Raw genomic sequence first — 19,651 nt, 5'->3', positions numbered from 1 at the left:
CATTTGCTCCTGAGAGGATTTAATACAATAACAGCCAAAGCAAGTTATCAATCACGCTCTGACGCAACCTCTAACTTCTCCAAGAAACAGCAAAAACAAACAGAAAGGTCAAAGGGCAGAGATGGAAGGTTTTTTTTTTGTGCTGGCAGCGTCTGAAATCGTAATTAATCTTCAAAAGTCTGCGAGCACAATTTGACGAGACGGTCGAGCAAAAACGAAGCCACACTCTCACACGAGCTTTAATAATTAATGTGTCGGAATATTTATTATTTCCCCAAAAAACAAACAATAAAAACGAACTCGCCAACATCAGTTTTAGTATATCATACAAAGACATAGTTCAATGTTGCTAAGTGAGTTTTCTACAGTGTGTGAGGCAGTTTGAAAGGCTGGCTGAGCTGGTTATGACAACAGACACAGAGCCACAGTTAAGAATAGAAAATAAAACATCACCGTCAACAAGGTGCATTCAATACTAACCATTAAAAAAATAACATGAAATCTAAGGACACGTCTGTCTTTTCAGCCAATATAATTTAGATTTTCAGTTTGTTTGTTTTGGACTCTTCTTTCCCTTACAATTAAAGTTTACAAGAAAACGATTACTGCGTTTGTTGCCAATTTCAGTAAATGTTTTGTGCAAGATTTCACTACTGCTGCTTACTCTATGCTGCTCTATTTGCGAATCGTGATTATAAACTGATTTTTGAATATTTTGAATTCGTCACAGGTTAAAAACATCAAGCAGCCGGTTGAGCTAGCCACAAAACCATTAAAAAGATTTAAAACTAAGCTTAGTCGTCTCAATACAAAAAGACTTTTAACAAAGTTCATCGGGTTGAAATGACGGAATCTATTGTTCAGACACTATTTGCACTGTAAATAATTTAGTCTCTTATTAAAAGATGTGAGAACCGGGGCCAGACACAAGTGACAAGATCTATTGCTGAAACTAAGCTATTCTAGTCCGTTGTGGTCCGTTATAAAACTGCTCTCATGATAAATTAGATACAATATGCACTGTATAACTGCATGTGACATAATACCTGATAAAACTATATCTATTTAAGATTTACATTTGTTCAAACCCCGGCTTCATCCGACAAAAACACATCGTCATCTTCCTCGCTGGCTGCAAAGAGATTCTTTCAGACCGCACCGTTAGTGGATCATTGAACGACTGGCCATTACATCTGCTTTGCGTCATTGCTGGCTAACCACTGACTCAGCTATTAAGGAAATGTGTCTAAAAATACACAAGGGGGACTTCGACTTTATTTAACGTTGGAAGAGTCTTGGAGCAGCTCGGAGGCAAATCAATTCCACAGCACACTTCCTGGCATTGTTAAAAAACACGTCCCTTCACATATAAATGAAGCAAAACCGGTAAAAAGAAATGTGCTTAAGTGTTTCGGACAACACCCTAAAAACATATTAAATGTTCCCATAATGTGGCACTTCTACCTCCGACCATGCGGCGTGAGGTAGCTGGCAGTCTGAGCTCGGAAAGGAAAAAACAAAAGACGGAAAAATAACCTGTGCTTTCCAGTTCTGAAACGTTTCTCACGCGCTGATTCAAAACTAAACAAAGATTGCTTTTAACAGTCACAGTCGGCTCCGAGAGAAGGGGCAGGAAAAAGGCAGAAAGTCCAGTGAACCAGTTTTGTGAAGCGGTATGGACTCGATAGGTGGCGACTCGCGGCGACAAAACAATAGGAAGAAACTAGAGCCGGTGGAGAAGTTGGCGGCGGTGAGGATTGCAGACATTTAGAGCGGTTCTGATCCCCACGGGTTCATGCGCTCACAAAACGCCGCTTGTTTTAGTTTTGGAGTGTGCCTTCTTTGCTACACAGAGACGTGATTCTAGTGGGGAATTTGGCAGTTCACTGTGCAGTTTGGTCTGGGAGGTTAGAGTTTGTGCTTCTAGTCCTTTTTGTGGATCCAAAATGTACAAAAACGGGTCGATGAGGTTCAGTAGAAGAGTGTGTGGGGGTTAAAAAATAACAAAAACAAAAACCAAACAAGGGTTCAGACTTGTCCATTTGTTTTTCTGGAGCCCTTGGTGTGGAAGTGTGTCCAGAGAGCAGGAGGAGGAGGAGGATCGTGGAGGAAGAAGAAGCACCTTTTCAGTTGGCTTGGATGGGAAACAAACGTTAAAAAAAGTGTAAAAGGAAATGTGTAAATAGAGAGGCAGGCAGTCTTTTTGAGAGGAGCAGAAGGTCAACACAGAGTGGAGATCTCAGCTGGTGCCTGAAGATGAGAACAAACAAACACATTTTAAGGGTCTTGGTGAACAGTATTCTTTAAAATCTGTAAACACATCAGTAGTTTTTGAGTATTGCTAGTCACGTTTTCAGGCTCAGTAAATATTTTGAATTTGGCATTGCTTACAATTTCACTTCAAGCTTGTGTTTTTGGTACCGCATGTTTACAGGATTAGTAGAATGGAATGAGAATTGCAATGCTATAAAGTGCTAATATATTATGCTTTGAGGTATTCTTTCCATGCCGATAGAGGCTTAAAAAGTTTGTTAAACAATACACTCTAAATTCCAGATTGGAAGTAAAAGTGAAGAGGAACATAATGTGATTTTAATGAAGAAAATGGATTAACCTCAGAATATCACAAAGCCTGGCTCAGAGACATTTACTAGACTAGAGTATTCTACATTATTTGGGTTTGAATATGAGATTATAACACAAAGGCCAAATCCTGATTTTTAGGTTTCATTGATCAAATTCTTAACCTCACAATAATTTTTAATTTGATCACAGATATATTACGCTCTGTATTTTTGTGAAGCTCAAATAGAAATTTAAATCCTTAATAATAATACAAATAATAATAATAATAATAGTAATAATAATAATAGTAATAATAATAATAGTAATAATAATAATAATAATAATAATAATACAAATAATAATAATAATAATAATAATAATAATAATAGTAATAATAATAATAATAATAATAATAATAATAATAATAAAATCATCATTATAACACTTTTCTACCCTGGAAATTAAATAATGAAAGATCTGATGACAGTTTTACCATAGCCTACTTAATTTAGCCTCCATTACCAAATTTTGAACAGTTCATAAGGGTCAATGTTTTTTTTAAATTGAAACACTTTGATGTCTAAGTATTTTGACTTTCCATTTAATTAGCCTGTATAAAGTTCCTTAAAATGTGCCTTAATTGAGCAATGAAAGACCTCGCTGCTTTAATGAACGCCTGTGGCTGACCACCATGTTCCACAATTGCCTCATGAACCTTTGGGTGCTTTAACCTCAATAGGATTAGAAGCTAACCACCTCTAGTCATGCCTTTGCCTTTGCTCTCCACCGTGACGGCCCTTTTCCAAATATGGTCGTCACTTCTGGCTTCATAAAGTTAAACCAGACTCCGCTTTAGTGAATGGGTGAAGTCACACTTTCTGGTTCTGCTGCTTTTAACGGCTCAATGGTGCGATTTCTGTAACGGCTGCGGTTTTCCTCACCCTCCTCTTCCTCGCCCCAGCCCTCTGCGACCCCGGCCAGCTCGTAATGCTTCTTCCTCAGCTCGCCCAGACGCTCCCGCTCCTTCTGTAGGCGCGTTTCCAACTCCAAGACCAGCACCTGAGGAGAAACACATTTGCTATATTATTCCACGTCACTCAACAGCAGCTATTTTTACACTTCCAAAATATTCATCAATTTTCTTGTGCAAATAACTGGCCCAATCGCTCGTGAATTTGCCCTTTCAGAACCCATTATTGACACAGGTTTGAGTTTGCCTACTGAAAATACTCTCTAAAGTCTTTAAATAGAAGCTCTCTCCTTTATAACAATGAGAGGTGTGTGCGAGTGAGTCTAGACGTTTCTGTTTTTCTTTCACAGGCCGCTACGGACATACAGCACCACCACTTACATGCTGGATTTGAACTCAGCTTTTTGATTGATTTTCAGAAAGATAAACACTTTAAATCCTTTGCTTGAACTAGGACGAATAGATGCATTACATAAGGAATAAACTCAGGAAGTTTGGCAGTCTCAGGCAAAAACATATTTGCCTGAGACAGCCTGAAATATTTAGTCATTTAAAAAGGCTTTCTAAATGTGACCAGAAATTAAATATGCGGGAAATTCTCTTAACCGACTGATTATACCTAGACATTTTAACTTCACTCTTTTCGAAATCGAGTGTAAGATGAGGACCATGTGCTCACCTGCGAGTCCATCTCCCGTCGCTTGATCTGCGTCAGGGTCATGCTGGAGAAGTCCATTGTGTCTAAGGAAAACGGGTGCAGAAAATAGTTTGTTATTGTTGATTATGTGAATTCTGAAATGCACTAAACACACCGATGTTGATTATTGTGACCACCCACCTTTCTCCTCTATCTGGGACTTGCCCGACTTGGTTGAGGCCACCACACCTGCAGTGGCCTGGGTGACGCCCCGGGACGCCTGCTTTAGACGGTGAAGTTTGGGGCTGTCTTTGTCAGCTTTTACCTGAGATGAGACAAATAAGACGTTATGAGCAGAACCAGCTGTACATTTGCAAAAAAAAAAAGAAAAATGTTTGCATCAGTAGCTTACCTTGGAGGCAGCCACCAGTTGTGCTGTGCTGGCAGCAATTTCATGTGAACACACCATCAACTCTTCAAACTTCCCTTTGCCCTGCACCACCAGATCAGCAGCGTCCCTGTACATAAGATATGATCAAAATACTCAACATCATTAAATCCTTAAAATATGTTTCAAACACTAAATAATTACATGTTTTACTTATTGTTCCAATTCTCTAGTTGTCAATAAAACATCTGTGTTAAGGGAATGTGTAACTGTGAATACAGTGTAGTGTGGAGTCTTCTGTTTAGATGAACTTACACCATGACTGTGGCCCCCCATCCCACCGCTTTAGAGGCTGAGATGAGGCCTTCAGTCCAGCGGGAGTTCTTTGCGTAAAATTCCTTCATGGATGCTGCCCCCTGATGGAGAAGAGAGGTAAAACCATTTGTTTTTTTTTATCGACACCTCCACTTGATGGAGGCTGACAGCATCAATACAACCACTAAAATCAGTTTCCAGTGTGGCATTATGCATTTGATTGACTTGATATTCTGTAGAATGTTTTATGTAACAAGGGATCTACATCACAAATGTAAGAGGACAAACATATTGTTTTCAGTGTGGTTAGTGAGAGCTTATGGCAATGTTTTTCTGACCTTGGAACTAGCAGTGCCCAAAGCAATCAATCAGCTGACTGTGTCAATGATGTCACCACTACCTTGCTTCAACTGATATTAATAAAAAAATATTTTGCCTTTAAAAAAATAAACAAATAAGTTTTCTTTCTGTTTTTTACCCTTTTTCATCATAATACATCAGACTCAACTAGTGCTACATTCATTCATGTAAATGTACAATGTAAAATATACAATCAAATGGGAAGGGGAAATTTAACACAGATAGCAAAAGAGAAAACATATCTTGTGCCAATCATTTTGATCTTTAAATAATAATAATAATAATAATAATAATAATAATAATAATAATAATAAGTAAAACATGACTCACTCGGCCACCCTCCACAATGTCCCTTTGCAGATCTTTGGAAGACAGAACAAGCTCCTTGATGGCTTTCATCAGTTCTGTGCAAGATGCAAGAATCCTGCAGGGGACGACAGAGCACATCCAGATCAATCTTCATAAGAGAACGTCACAGAACTCAATTTACTGCCTTCTGTTTACACTTGTGAACCCTATTTTGGGGGTGGTGCTAGTCCGGGGAACGATACCATTTGACATCAGAGCATAGATTAACAATTGATCGTTTCATTTTCATTTTCATAGTCATACTAGTTATTATATTGATATTTTTGTTGTGACCTAGTATTTCTCTATTGCAATAAAACGTGAACACTCATAAAGCTACGTATTAGTGTGTACACTAAACTTGAACATTGAACATGAACATGAACATGAGTGGGAGCTTGCAGACCACAAAGGCAGTTCTGGCTTTGTTTTAAATGTTGCAAGATCATCATCATAACCTTTGTACTTCCTCTATATTATCTTTATATTGCCTCTGTGTCAATACCTTGAGGTCAGCGTCTATACAAGGCATAGTTCAGAGTTTTAATAATGTTTTACATGTTTAGACCACTTCCTTTTCTCTTACCACCACAAGAGCTGCGGAAGTCTAAGATGTGGTTTTGGTTGGCGCTTAAATCCCCACTGCCATACGGCGTAAATAAACAGAACTACTAGAGCTCTGTGTTGGAACGGTCCGGCTAATGCATTCTCACCTCTCATTCACCTCCATCTTGATTCCTGTATCCACAGCTCGAGACTTGTTGAGCATTTCCTGTTAGGATTCACAAAGGCAGAGAAGAGAGAACAAACTCTTTGAAGTTAATACTGTTGCACGGTGAGAGAAGGGCCAGGGTATTCACGCTGACATTTGCACACGCACACGCTCAAAACACGCACGCGGAAATGCACAGCTGCCGTGGATGACCATAACTTGAGACGCACACAAACCCACCTCTATCCTGGCAGCAGCTGACTCTACCGCGGCAGAAGTGGCAGCCATTTCCTGCTCCACCAGGTCTCCCAGCTCCCCCTGCTGCAGCTCCAAACCTCGAGGCCGCAGTTTCTAAAATCAAACAACATCAAAGTAAATAGTCTGAAGCAGCCCAGTCGCAGGGGGGGCTTTTAATGACTGTTTCATTAGGGTTTGTGTTGGCTGCACTCTAACAACGTGAAATGAGAGCTCGCAGTAACCTCAGCTGTGTCCAGGATGAGGTGCAGAGTGGCCTTGAGTTTGCTGATGTCGGCTGAGGACATGCTCTCCCGCTGCTTCATGGTCCCCAGGAGAGTCAAGGCTTCTGCGGCACACGTCTTCACGCTCTCCGACAAGGCTGCCATTTAAAACACACAAACAGTAGATGCACTTAACAAGATGGGGTTACTGCAATGATCTGTATAACAATTACGACAACCTAAATTAAGACTGGTGTTTTTATTACATGGGTCTAATTGTAGATCTTATTTTTCCCACTGTCATATTCTTGCAGGCTTATTATTTTATGTATTTTAGTACACAACTATAAATGTCATAGTTTATCCATGCTGAATGATAAAAAGGCTCTGACACTTAAAATAAACTATGAATAATCATCTGTTGATAAGGATAAGTTGTACACTACACTGTTTCTGATGGTCTAAACTAGTAGCTTTATGAAAAGTGTAAAAATGAAGCTAAATCATCAAAGTAAAATGGGAAATGCAAATCATGTGGGGACATGTTGCCAGAGCAGCATTATATTTAGACATGTTTGGACTTGGTCAGGCAGATATTTTTGTCCTTGAGAGCAAACTAAGCAATCTGCAAAAGCACTGGCTGCTATTAAAATACTCTGTAAATGAAAGCAAACTCACCATCCGCCTTCTCTACAGGAACCATGTGGGAGGTCGCACTGCCCTGCACTATGGTGTCCCCCACCAGGTGGCCACATTGAGTCAGTGCTCGTACCAGCTCGGACACAGCTGCAAAACAACACAATAGAGACAAACTAGAATTGGTTAAGAAAAAAAAAACGATTACAATGTTTGTCTATTATTTATTTCACAATGAGTTTAAGGTGATAATAGATGACATTATTATTATTATTATTGTAAATACTGTATATTTAAGCATTTATTGCAGTATAAGTTCAATATTTTTTTCTGTGATGGTACACATTACCTGTGTTGTCCACCATAAAGGTCGCCAGCGCAGGAGGGAGCCTGTCTATACAGACTAATGAGGCCTGACATCTGGATACAAGGTAGTCTGGAAAAAAAGAGAAAAAAAAGAAAGAGTCATAGCACTTAAACTATAATATTCTATAGTTACATTCACTTCTTCAAACCTGCTGAACTTGTGCAGCTTATGTGTGCTGGGTCTTCAATCTGAGCCAGGGAGTCATGGATGATCCTCTCTGCCTCCTTCACTGCCCCCTGGAGGCTGCACCAGCGAGCGGACACCAGCTGGCTCTCCAGGGCCTGCTCTCTGCTCTCCTGTGGAATCAGTGCCATATTTTTATTAGAACTAGAATTATTATTTTATTTTTTTTACAACTAATTATGAAAACAGTAGAGGTCTTAAACCCTGCACCTTTTCATTGAGCTGATTCTGTAAGGCCTCTGCCGTCTTGACACCACTTTCCCTCTCAGTGGAAAGTGAACTTTGAGCCTGTTGTAGCTCCTCCCCTCGAACAGTCAGCTCTGCCTCCACTTTGGATAGCGACTGCACAAGCTCCGCCTTCTCAGACTCCAGGACCGACACCTGAGTACTGAGAGCCTCACTTGACTGAGAAGCAAAATCAAAATGTGACTAAAACAGTCATGGCATTTGTGAAGAAGCCAACTAAAGATACTTTTGAGGGAAGGCATACGGTCTACAGTGTTCTGGTTTGAGGTTAACTTTATAAACAACTAAGCCTTTGAGATGTTGAGATGATGTAATTAAAACAGACTTGAGTTGAGAACTACTTTGCATAACAACAACTGAAAAGCAATGCGAAAGTATAATGTTAAAAATTCACAGGTGACTTACAATCTAAGCTCAGCCAACAAGCCGCAGCAAAGAAGAAGCGTTCAGGGGAAAAAAGGAATGTTTAGTCGAAAGTAGACTAAAGTAGAACATTTGACATTACAACCAAGGACAAGAACAGGACACTGTGGATTGTGAAAAAAACAAGGGTGAGACAGGAAAGATGGTGGAGGACAGTCGCTGTGAGAGTGACATAGTTTATAGTAATGACTACAAAAATAGGATGGCAAGAGTGGGAGGCTCTGACAGACAAAAGACAGACGAAAAGCCTTGGGAAAAGAGAGGGTTCAGAGGACACGGAAGTGACACAGGAAACTACACTGAAAGCACTAGGCACAATGACAAGAATCCATTGTCTATTATGATACTTTTAATAAATGAACGAATAAGAATTACATGATGAAAGTAGCTAATAGCTGTCTCTCTTAATCATCCGTCATGTTATTCTGCTACTGCTGTTTGAAGCTTGTATAAACGAATGTCTACTGCAACCTGTTATAAACATTGACTTGGCATTGGTGTGCTCAGCTTGGCTCGGCTTTGCAGGCAATGTCAGCGAGAGGATTATAAAGAAAAACTAACGTTGGCCTATGTTTAAACGCGGCAGAAGAGCATACCGACATAACTTTAAAATAGCTTTTTGTATTCATGCGATACACACAATCTAAAGAGTATGAACAGAAATAAAATAAGTGACCGTAATAGGGGCTGACCTGTTGTGATGAGGTCACAGTTGATTTTAAACTTTCCAGCTCAGTTCGACTGGACAGTAATTCTCTCTGGAGTTCCTGCAGTTGCTCCTGCTGTGTGTTTTCCTGATGAAACAAGAAACAGACCTTGTGAAAAAATGTATTAAAGTGCAGATCAATTCATGGTATTAGTATGTCCATTCAATATACTTTTATGTTTTATTTTTGTTTGGGCATCTGCACTTGATTTTTACAGTGGATACTTTTACTTATACTTCACTTGAAGGTTTGACACCTGCTGAAAGGGCCACGTTTTTTTTTTCTTTTCAGCATGTTCCCATTTTGAGTTCAAACAAACAAAATATGCAGATTTGGTCAACGTCTGTTGCCCAAATCTGCCACTTCCTTATTGAGACCACTACATGGGACTTTCTAAAAGTACAAAAATGTGTGTGAAATACCTTTTTCTTTTCAAAACAAAAAATACAATTTCAAATGAGAACCCTTTTATTTTCTTGCTCCTGTATCTGTACATTTAATTAAGTGACACAATACACAGTACTTCTTCCACTACTGTTAATATGTCAATTGTAAGTAAACGACAAATGATTTACTGGTAGTTCATCCCAGTATTATTTTCTTTTGCATATTATTAATATTATTACATTTTTGTACATTACTGGGTTTCAGATGACATCACAACATTCTATAGGCCAATAATATTTTAGACAGATGGGGGGTTGTTGAAATGTTGTTGCAATACAAGAAGTGACTGGATAGAAATCATCAGATCAAACATTTGTGAATTTACATTTTAGATATTTCAGGGCAAAATACAACATGATCAACAGGGAAAGGCTCTTGCTCCCCCCATCTGCCAGTATGACATCATCACGTCCCAGTATCTGAAAAGCCCCAATATCCAGACTCATAATAAGTGTGTGGTTTTGCTCTGCACCTGTCTGTCGGCTGCCTCCTGCGCCGCCTTCACCTTCTCCTGCATCTCTCTCCTCACAGCCTCCACCTCGTCCTGCGCCGCCCGGGCAACCGTCATCTGCCGCGTCACCTCTGCGTTCTGACCACAACATGTGAACACACGAAGGGGGAAAAAAGCTTAACTACAGGGTCTTAAAATTCCAAAAAGCACCGAAGGTCATCCATCTCACCTTCCTCAGTAGGTCTGCATGACTCTGCACTAGCTCTGTGTACTTCTCCTTCAGTTTGGTGTAGCGCTGCTCATTGGCCTGCGCCTTTTCTAAAAAACAACACAACACTATATTGAGGCCAAAAGTTGTGGCATAAATCCATGTTGTCGTGTTCTCAGTTGAAAGGACTTTTAAAAGCATGAAGTATGACTTAGTTTGGTAGGATAGTACCAGTGGTAAATATTTATCATAGTTTTACATCAATGAAGTGGCAATTTGTGGAATAAAAGTAGGAAGACATTTTTTTTACTTTAAACATTAATTTATGTCCATATACTAAAAGCAATATAATCTAAAGTTGGCAAGATATTTTGTAAAATGTTAAATATGCTGTAATTATGTAACTGTTTTAGTGAAATGAGTAGTCAAACCCGTCATACGCACTTAAATCACAAGAATAATATGGCAAATAGGTGGCTTTTCTGAACAGTGAATTGCCTTCTGAAAACCATGACATCAAATTCTGGAATATCATCAACGTATTCAGTTTAGCACAGAATTGTAAAATTGTTTCTAAAATGGACCCATACTCTCGATCTCTGTGACGCTGCGCTGCTCCTTCTCAGTGTCCTCTCTGACCCTCCGTAAGTCGTCGAGCTCCGCCTTCAGGAACTCCGCCTCTCCCATGGCCTGCAGCCTCAGATGGCTCTGCTCTGCAAGCTCCGCCTCCAGCTCATTGACACGCCCCCTCAGCGCCTGGCATAACCGCCCACTCTGATGACAGCCACACAGAACTGGGTTAGTTTCAAATATATTCTCTTTAAGATCATACGGTGTGATATCTAGATAATGCAAACATAATGGATTTAGTTTGATGACTGAATATTTACATTATACATTACAGTTAAAGATGCACCATGTAACTTTTGTTTTTGAACAAGAAACTACTTTCAGTTTTAGTCAGCCTTTTCTGCATTTATTTCCCTTCACTCCGCCACTTTATGTAATGCATAATAAACTGGAAATGTTATATTTTGGGTCTTGATCCAATGCTGTGCATCGATAAACAGCTGATGCCAACGTCTGCTAGCTTTGTTTTGCCAAGTCTGTTGACTGAACAAATAAAGTTATCATCACTGGATAAAACGGCAGTTCATCAGATGTCAACATTTGGTGATTTTCCATTTAGTTTTCACCTGAGTCTGTGTTCTCTCTTATCCAATCATCTTATCATGCTAAAGTGAGCTAGACTTCTTTGGAAGCTAGAACTCTCACAACCCACTTTAGATCGCTTAAAGAGACTGGTACGGTTCATACTTTTGGACCGTACCAATCTGCTCCAAAGTGAACCAGTCGTAACGTGGCTTTAGTGCACCTTCAACAATAAAGAATTGGAACTATGAACGGTCAAAAGATTCTGGATTAATTGTCGAGTTTTACCTCTAGTCCGAAAGACTCCAACTCCTCTTTAAGGCTTTGAATCTCCCTGGTCAATTGTTCAATTAACCTGTCTCTGAAAAGAACAAAAAAACAATTATAACCTTATTTTAGCTTACAACCACATCCACAATATTCTCTAATATAATATGTTACCATTTAAATGTAATATTTAATCATTTTAAATGATTTTGTACAGTGCATGATCAAGCTTTTCTTACTTGTCGTCTTTGCGCATCCCATTCTGATTGTTGAAGTTAAACGGATCAACGGCGGCTGTTGTGCCAAATAGATCATCAAACTTGGTCTCCACAGCAGGCTGAAGGTATAAAAACACATAAGAACACTACAATATCAGACACAGGACAGAGTGAAGCTGCTGTGAGCTCCGACTGTGTCCACACTAATGTGACTGAAGAGCTGGACTCTGAATACACTCAGAATGCACTCAGTGGATTCACTACATGAAGAGTTTAGTCTCATGAAGCTTAAACTATAAAAATAGTTGGCTCATATTGTGTTTGAGCAGAATAGGGTCTGTGAAATCAACATTTCATATCAGCAATCATAGCATGTTCCTGTTCCTGCTGCTGATACATGAATATGGACTACAGTCTTTCACCTGCTGCAGATTTGTGCATCAGTGTCCACAAACTATTACTAGTTAATATAAAACTATTTATTTGTTTTATTATTTAATTTTTAACGTTATGTTCAGCTCTGGTCCCAGCCAGAGCGTCGAAATTAGGCCCGCGGCCCAAATTGAGTCTGACACCTCTGACCTACATACTTCTTTACCTCATCATCTCCAATTTCAACCCCTAACTACAGGAAATACAATACATCAGACAATTCTAAACAAATAAAATCCTGTTCTAACAGTGCCCATGTCCCTTTACAGTTCATGTCTTTAGAACTACAATCACAATGACGACCGGTTTGGCTGTTATATCTCCACAATCTGCTGTGTAAGTTTTGTAATTTACCGGAAGTACAGGGATGTCTGTGTCTACCAGGTCGTCCGTCTCAACCACGTGCTCCGACTCAGGGGACGACGACTCTGCCGGAATAACCACCACAGGGCTGATGTGCTCTGACAAGGCTGACGCACGCAGGAAGTTGGGAGGATTCTGAAAATATCCCAATGGATTAAAATAAAGTAATATAGGTGATATGTGTCAGAAAACGTTCTAAAAGAAACCCTAAAAAAAACATGGCTCAAGCGTGGGTCTGGGGCCCTTCTCAGGGCCGGCCCAAGCCTTCAGGGGGCCCTAAGCGAAAACATTTTTGGGGGCCCCTCACCACGTCATCAGAATCAGTTTTATTGCCATTGTCAGTGAACAATTCACATATGGGAACTTTCTTCAACGCAAACAAAGCGCACCAAAACTCCAGGGCATCCGTTTGCCAGTTAGTTTATTCTCAACACCTCACAAGCTCAAATATTGATAACTTAAATCCCACAATGCAACTTGGTATTCCGCTGACATCACCTCTACTCCCTGTACAAATAACACACATCCCAGATATGTTTTTGGCCGTATTTGTGGGCGTTAAGGGTCGACAGCCACATTAGCACATTAGTTTAAACTAATGAACAGGGGGGTCTGGGGGCCCTCCCCCAGAGATTTTCAGACCTTTTTTGGGTTTTCTGCTGCATTTTAATGTGGTCCAGCCGGCTAAAGTAAGAGTCAAATGTTGAGGTTGTAATGCTATAAAATGATGATGTGATGAAACTGTGCCAGGAGAAAATGATTAAAGCCAGTTATTAATACATTAGTGTACTTAATTACTCAATACAATATTGGCTATGAAAAATACTTATGGTCAAATTGATTCATTTTAACTGAAAATGTAAAAGTAATAGTTATCCTTACTAATTTATCTTTTACAGCTCCCAACTGTTCCTTCTTGCCAAAGTGACAAAACAAGTTATATTAATTTAAACAAATGGCATAAGCATTGCTTGATTAACAATTGACACTAATAAAACAATGCAAACATGTTATTCCCAGAGAATGAACAGAACGAGAAGTGAAGGTCCAAACCTAGCTATTGTGAAGCGACTGCGTTTCTGCAGCTTTGCCACTTTTGTATAAAAATATATAGTATTATTCTATAACAGACGTAATCATAATATGTCTGGTTATTTTTCACTATCAGTTTATTATAATTTATAACAAATAGTCTAATGATGCTTTTTAAATAAATTGAAATGTTTTATTGCTCTATTAAAAGTGAATTACAATATAAATGTTTGTTCTGATCAGAACATCACACACTGGACTCCTGCATGAAACAATGCTGCGATGTGATTGGCTGATGGACCTTACACGCATAAACCTTTACGTTCCTCTTATTGCACTTTAAGAAGTCAAAGTAAAACAGACATCACGAGTCACGATTGATCTCACACATGGTGATGTGAGAGAGAGGGACGCAAACTCAAACCCGCTCATCTCTGACTGAGGCTGCACAGGGGCCCGGGACAGGGGCCCGGGACAGGGGCCCGGGACAGGGGCCCGGGACAGGGGCCGCACACTGTTCACTCCAAAGTCTCACGTCAGAGGTTCTGGACGAGACGGCGCTCGTCCGGACCGGATCTCCGCCTCTTAGTGACCGGGGCATAGACGCCCCTCACCGGCCTCACCTGCAGCCAACACTACCGGGCTGGTGTAAATGTTAAGCTTATTATCTTTCATTCAGACATATTATTTTGCGCGGGGCAGAGCTCTCGTCTCCTCCAGCCTGAGCGAACTAACGTGACAGAATCATGTTGTTTCAAACAGCAGCATTAACCGTCTCTTTGTAAGAGAAGTTCAATACCTGGAGAGTGTTGTTGAGTTTGCAGTTTCTTTACATCGTCAAGAAGTTTCTTCTTTCGTTTTTCGGCATCGGGGGGATATATTCCTCTGGACATGAGGACCACGTTCTGTTGTGTTTATGTTTATGTTTTGCTCTCGTTCTGCTCGCGCCCAATCAGCGCAGGTTTGGTGTCTCGGTTGCCAGATTTTCATTACAAATAAATGCAGTTTGTGTGTTATGTTACCGCTGTGTGCGCTGCCGCGCCAGCAGCGCTACTGCACTAGTGGCGCACGCTGCGCTTGCACTTCGCATAAAACGGGTTGCCAGATTGGGGGCCCTATTAAAGCCTCGGGGCCCTACGCGGCTGCTTAGTTCGCTTATAGGCTGGGCCGGCCCTGGCCCTTCTTATAACACATTCTAACAGTTAATGATATCGAAACCAGGTGATATGTGCTTTAACAAGCAGGACACAAAGCTTATCATAATAAAAGATGGAAAATGTCAAACCATATAGTGCGGTTTGTCAGAACGGGGCCTTCATGCCAATTCCAATCCAATAAGGAAACTGAATGACCTCTTTGCTTACGTTTGCCTGATTCTATGGATGAAACCAATGTGTGTTTGTCTCCCCATGTACTGGTAGCTAATACCATTTTTGAAGTTAAGCCAATATGCTTTGTGCAAATGGTCCTTCTTAAATAAAAGGCCCTGGTCACAAATAAAGAAGTGGGGACAGCTCCAGTTTGATCGATCTATCATCTGTGAAAAGGAAACATGTATATTTTTGTGAAGAAGCATCAGGTCATCTCAAGTCATAAGGCTCCAAGTCTCGAGTCACTGGCCTTCAAGTCAAGCCCCAAGTCATAGTGTATTTTTTCAGGTCAAGTCTCAAGTCGTCAAAATAGGGACTCAAATTCGAGTCTCGAGTTTCAAGTCCACACTCTGGTAACTACTGATCTACAGAAATAATTTAAATCACAACCCTATTAGCCATAGTTAAAAAATAAAGTAAAAATGTAATCTTTGCTCAAATTTACTGACTGATTTTGACCGCAATGAATCAAAAGCTAACAAATGCAAATATAGTGGGTTACCTCAGGCAACTGGGGGATCTGAATGAGTCTTTTAAAATACTGCAAGTTGCTGGAACGGTAGAAGAGACTTTTTAACCTGCAGCACATAAAGAGAGAGAGCTGTGAGGAGCTGTGCAGACAGGGCAGAAGGGCTTCACATCAGAAATACAATTCAACACATTTCAGTGAATTTACACATTTGGTCACAGGGTGCAGAAAGAGCCCAAGAGTACAGACTGTGTCCATTCACTTTAAGCCAGTGCATAAAAGTGTGGAAAAGAGGTTCATACTTCTTAAACTGCTCCTGAAAACGGTCTCTGTGGCCTTGGAGCGTGTCTGCTGGAAGGCCTGCGCACAAAAATAATCATAAAAACTATGCAAACAATAAAAGGATCAGGCGAGATACTCAAAATAGTTATGCTGAAAATAGTTAGGGCATTCTCGGCATAGTGATAAAGTGTAGTTATCAGACAGGATTTCAATATATTTCATGTATGTACAGTATGTAAGCGTGCGTTGAAAAAAAAAAAAGTTTCTTAATAGGGTCATTTTCACATATATACATATACAATACATATTTGTATTTGAAAAACATTTATTCACAAATGCATCTATTATGAGAAAATAAGCAAAACACATTATACATTGAATTCACTTGTGGTCTAATATTGTGGTTAATAACACAAAGCTTCAGTAAGCCTTGTCTTGTGTGAATAGAAAATAATCTAATTTTTGTGGGGGGAGGGGGGATGCTAATCAGATTTTGCTTTTCATAAGTTCTCTTTTAGGGGTGCACGGTGGCAAAGACGGTTAGCGCTCTTGCCTCCCAAGAAGGAGATCATGGGTTCGATTCCCGGACCAGACCAACATCACATGATCTCTCTGGGTGGAGTTTGCATGTTCTCCCCGTGTTACCGTGGGTTCTCTCCGGGTTCTCCGGCTTCCTCCCACCGTCCAAAGACATGCATGTGTTAGGTAAGATTGGTGACTCTAAATTGGCCCTAGTGAATGAATGTGAGCGTGAACTGTCTGTAATGTCTATGTCTCTGTGTTGGCCCTGTGACGAGTTGGCCACTGTCCAGGATGTACCCCGCCTAAGGCCCGAAGTCACTGGGATAGGCTCCAGTCACCCGCGACCCCGAAAGGGAACAAGCGGTAGAAAATGGATGGAAGTTCTCTACAATGCTCAGTTTTTGGTGTGCCTTATATACTCACAGGAGTGCAGCTTGAATAGCAGCTTGACAGTGTAGTCGTACAGGTGGCTGGAGTCCAGAATGACCTGGATGAGGGGCGCCAGGCGGCACTGTCCCGCTGCCGTCACCGACACAGAGCGAGACATGTCCAGAGAGCTGAAGACTAGTGGAGACAGACGCATAACAGGTCAATAAACAAATTCACAAAATCAATAAGGTGCAGAAACTTCCATCTAACCGCATCCAGCCAGTATAAAATCACTGAGAACGTCTTGCATTAGGCTCATCAGTAGTCAGTATTTCATGAATCAATAAAAGTGCTTGCGCTACTAAAGTTAATTAAGTGTTTAGAGGCGACACAGAGTTTGGGCCGCGGGGAAGTGAACAGTAACTGGATTGTCTGACTCCATCATTACAGCCTTATTTCATTTCCCTGCCTCTCTGTGCACCAGCTCCAAAGTCAGACATGCTTAAAATCCCAGAAGGCGTGGTTTCCTGCGCAGCCAGAAAACACAAACATACACAAATGTGTCACACACACACACACACACACACAACTCAGGCTTGGACACTTTGACCCAGAATGACATCATGAAAAAAAAAGGGTTGAATAACCATAGTCTACTGAAAAAAACACATCTATTCAGTCATCGCAGCACTGGATTTAACCTGGTCTCAAGCTTTAATAATAACAAACACAAAAGCTTCTTCCTTTCATGTGTCATTATTTAAGTTATTAAGACCAAAATACATGGTTGACCCATTTAAGGGCCCCGAGCCAGTTTGTAAACCACAGCCCTTTTTATTATTTGCTTATCAAAATGAGTTACCATGCAATATAAAAGGGCATAACACATTTCAGTGTTTGTTGACAGACACTGGCATGAAGTCTACACCTTTTTGCAATATTTTCTTGCTCTCCTAGTCACATTCTGCCTGCTACTTTTAGTCGAGTCCATACTTTAAGAGACATTAAAGGAGGATGACTCACCCAGACAACAGGGTTAGGTGTGTGACCACTGACACAGCAGCACACTCTACACACTACTCGCGGAGGGGGGCATTACTGTAGCACTGACGCGGTGAACTTAATGAAACCATTGTCCATGACACGTCTTCATGTCTGCTCGATGGTAATAACTATATTTATGCAGATGTAAGTGAGTGTATAACAATAGGCCCTTCTAAGATTAGAACATGTAACTTACCACTGAGAAACAGGTTGAGCTCACACTCCAAGTAGTCGAACATCTCCACGGTCAACTGGAAGCTGGAAGATAAACAAAGAATCACAATTAACGACTGAAGCAATATTGTAGGAAAAGAAACAGACAAACAAACAGAGCCATATTATACAATTAAGATTCCAACATAAATTGAATTCAGATGTGAAATAGCAAGTACGTTACAGTCTACAAGTCACGTAGTTTAAGGATTTTTGAATAATTGACATATCAACTGTAATGATCTTCCTATACATGCTATAAATTCCTTCCGTTTCATTTAAATATATTCACATAAACTTACGTAAACTAAAATTAATGCATTTTTTTTTTAGAAGATGTCATGTAGATCTGGCATGTACAGGTTTATTTTATTGTGATATCCTGGTGCATTTTATTGTGATATCCTGTCCAGAATGTTTGTTTTATGAATTCATCTCAGATCAAATCAGACGCATGTTGTAGAGGCACAACTCTCTACCAAAGTCACAAGTCAACACAGGTAACGGTTTTCTGCTCGACATTATCACACACTCACAAATTGTTCACGTCATTCTCTCCGGCCTCTTCCAGCTGTCGGTTTGACATCTGCAGGTTGCCGGGGAAACGGGGGTTCTGAAAGGAAAGATGGCAGACATGATTCAGACAGTACGATCCTTATCAGACATTGTGAGCTCCTCCGCACGCATCGACGGACAGGAGGGTATGATTACAGCCGCCATTAAGAGTCCCAGCACTGAATCATAAACTTAATATCACACTAGGTTTACACAAGCGCAGGGATAATTAACTGACCTTTTGGAGGCAATGTTGGACCAATTGCATAAAAAATAAAACAGTGCTGCCACAATGATATGCTTTGGATCGTTTATAAGGTGTATATATTTGTTTTACTGTGCAGATATTGTAGCTTAAAAAAGCCCAGGTCTATATTAAGATCTAAAATATTTATATTATTAAATATAGATAATATTGTGAATGTTGTTTTGAGGGTTAGGGTTAAAGTTAAGGGTAAGTAAATACAATTAGTTTATCGTTACAAAAAAGCTTCAAAAACAGCTAATTAAAACAGAAATGGAATAAAGATATAAGTTGGCATGTTTGTGACTAATTTTACTGACATTTCACATTTATCTGATGATTAAACTTAATCTAATACATTTAAATTTCTGTTCAATTGACTTGATATTGAGATTTTTTGGGGTAATTTTCTACTTTTAAAATATCACTTATAAAATAACTTTATAACGACAATATAATTAGCTCCAGTTCTAACGGCTAAATACACCTTATAAAATGATGTTTGAGCAGTTACGGTTCACTGGCCACTGTTTTGGGCAAAACAGAATAGATCCCAGAATGCCGAGATTACTTATCTACATCCAAATAAGCTTTTCAGTTGCCCATCGACTCATCCCGTCCCCCTCTTGTCTCATAAATAGGCTACATTACACATTACTGAGAGGCCATTAGAGTAAAAGGCAGAGTTTTCTAAGAAG

The 19,651-nt window shown here is 40.0% G+C and overlaps 1 protein-coding gene across 1 annotated transcript in view; it reads right to left on the bottom strand.

The window, feature by feature from the left end:
* Nucleotides 1-238: 238 nt before the first annotated feature.
* Nucleotides 239-19,651, bottom strand: part of hip1 (huntingtin interacting protein 1) — a 34,372-nt gene continuing 14,959 nt past the window's right edge. The window contains exons 6-31 of the mRNA XM_072461806.1: nucleotides 18,691-18,767; nucleotides 18,138-18,199; nucleotides 16,952-17,092; nucleotides 16,027-16,084; nucleotides 15,758-15,833; nucleotides 12,845-12,988; nucleotides 12,080-12,177; nucleotides 11,862-11,934; nucleotides 11,012-11,195; nucleotides 10,443-10,531; nucleotides 10,235-10,351; nucleotides 9,301-9,402; nucleotides 8,150-8,344; nucleotides 7,905-8,052; nucleotides 7,739-7,825; nucleotides 7,432-7,539; nucleotides 6,775-6,911; nucleotides 6,536-6,646; nucleotides 6,297-6,355; nucleotides 5,566-5,659; nucleotides 4,876-4,976; nucleotides 4,585-4,690; nucleotides 4,374-4,497; nucleotides 4,215-4,276; nucleotides 3,507-3,624; nucleotides 239-2,250 (exon numbers count right to left, since the gene is read on the bottom strand). Coding sequence (XP_072317907.1) covers nucleotides 2,240-2,250; nucleotides 3,507-3,624; nucleotides 4,215-4,276; nucleotides 4,374-4,497; nucleotides 4,585-4,690; nucleotides 4,876-4,976; nucleotides 5,566-5,659; nucleotides 6,297-6,355; nucleotides 6,536-6,646; nucleotides 6,775-6,911; nucleotides 7,432-7,539; nucleotides 7,739-7,825; nucleotides 7,905-8,052; nucleotides 8,150-8,344; nucleotides 9,301-9,402; nucleotides 10,235-10,351; nucleotides 10,443-10,531; nucleotides 11,012-11,195; nucleotides 11,862-11,934; nucleotides 12,080-12,177; nucleotides 12,845-12,988; nucleotides 15,758-15,833; nucleotides 16,027-16,084; nucleotides 16,952-17,092; nucleotides 18,138-18,199; nucleotides 18,691-18,767 — 2,682 coding nt within the window. The 3' untranslated portion in view covers nucleotides 239-2,239. The remainder of the gene's footprint in view (nucleotides 2,251-3,506; nucleotides 3,625-4,214; nucleotides 4,277-4,373; nucleotides 4,498-4,584; nucleotides 4,691-4,875; nucleotides 4,977-5,565; nucleotides 5,660-6,296; nucleotides 6,356-6,535; nucleotides 6,647-6,774; nucleotides 6,912-7,431; nucleotides 7,540-7,738; nucleotides 7,826-7,904; nucleotides 8,053-8,149; nucleotides 8,345-9,300; nucleotides 9,403-10,234; nucleotides 10,352-10,442; nucleotides 10,532-11,011; nucleotides 11,196-11,861; nucleotides 11,935-12,079; nucleotides 12,178-12,844; nucleotides 12,989-15,757; nucleotides 15,834-16,026; nucleotides 16,085-16,951; nucleotides 17,093-18,137; nucleotides 18,200-18,690; nucleotides 18,768-19,651) is intronic.

The sequence above is a fragment of the Eucyclogobius newberryi genome, unplaced genomic scaffold (assembly GCF_026437365.1).
Source record: "Eucyclogobius newberryi isolate DKJ021-1_F unplaced genomic scaffold, fEucNew1.0.hap1 SCAF_10, whole genome shotgun sequence".
In the NCBI taxonomy this organism is placed as follows: domain Eukaryota; kingdom Metazoa; phylum Chordata; class Actinopteri; order Gobiiformes; family Gobiidae; genus Eucyclogobius; species Eucyclogobius newberryi.
The sequence above is the reverse complement of the archived record's forward strand: the minus strand, read 5'-3'. Positions and strand labels throughout refer to the sequence as shown.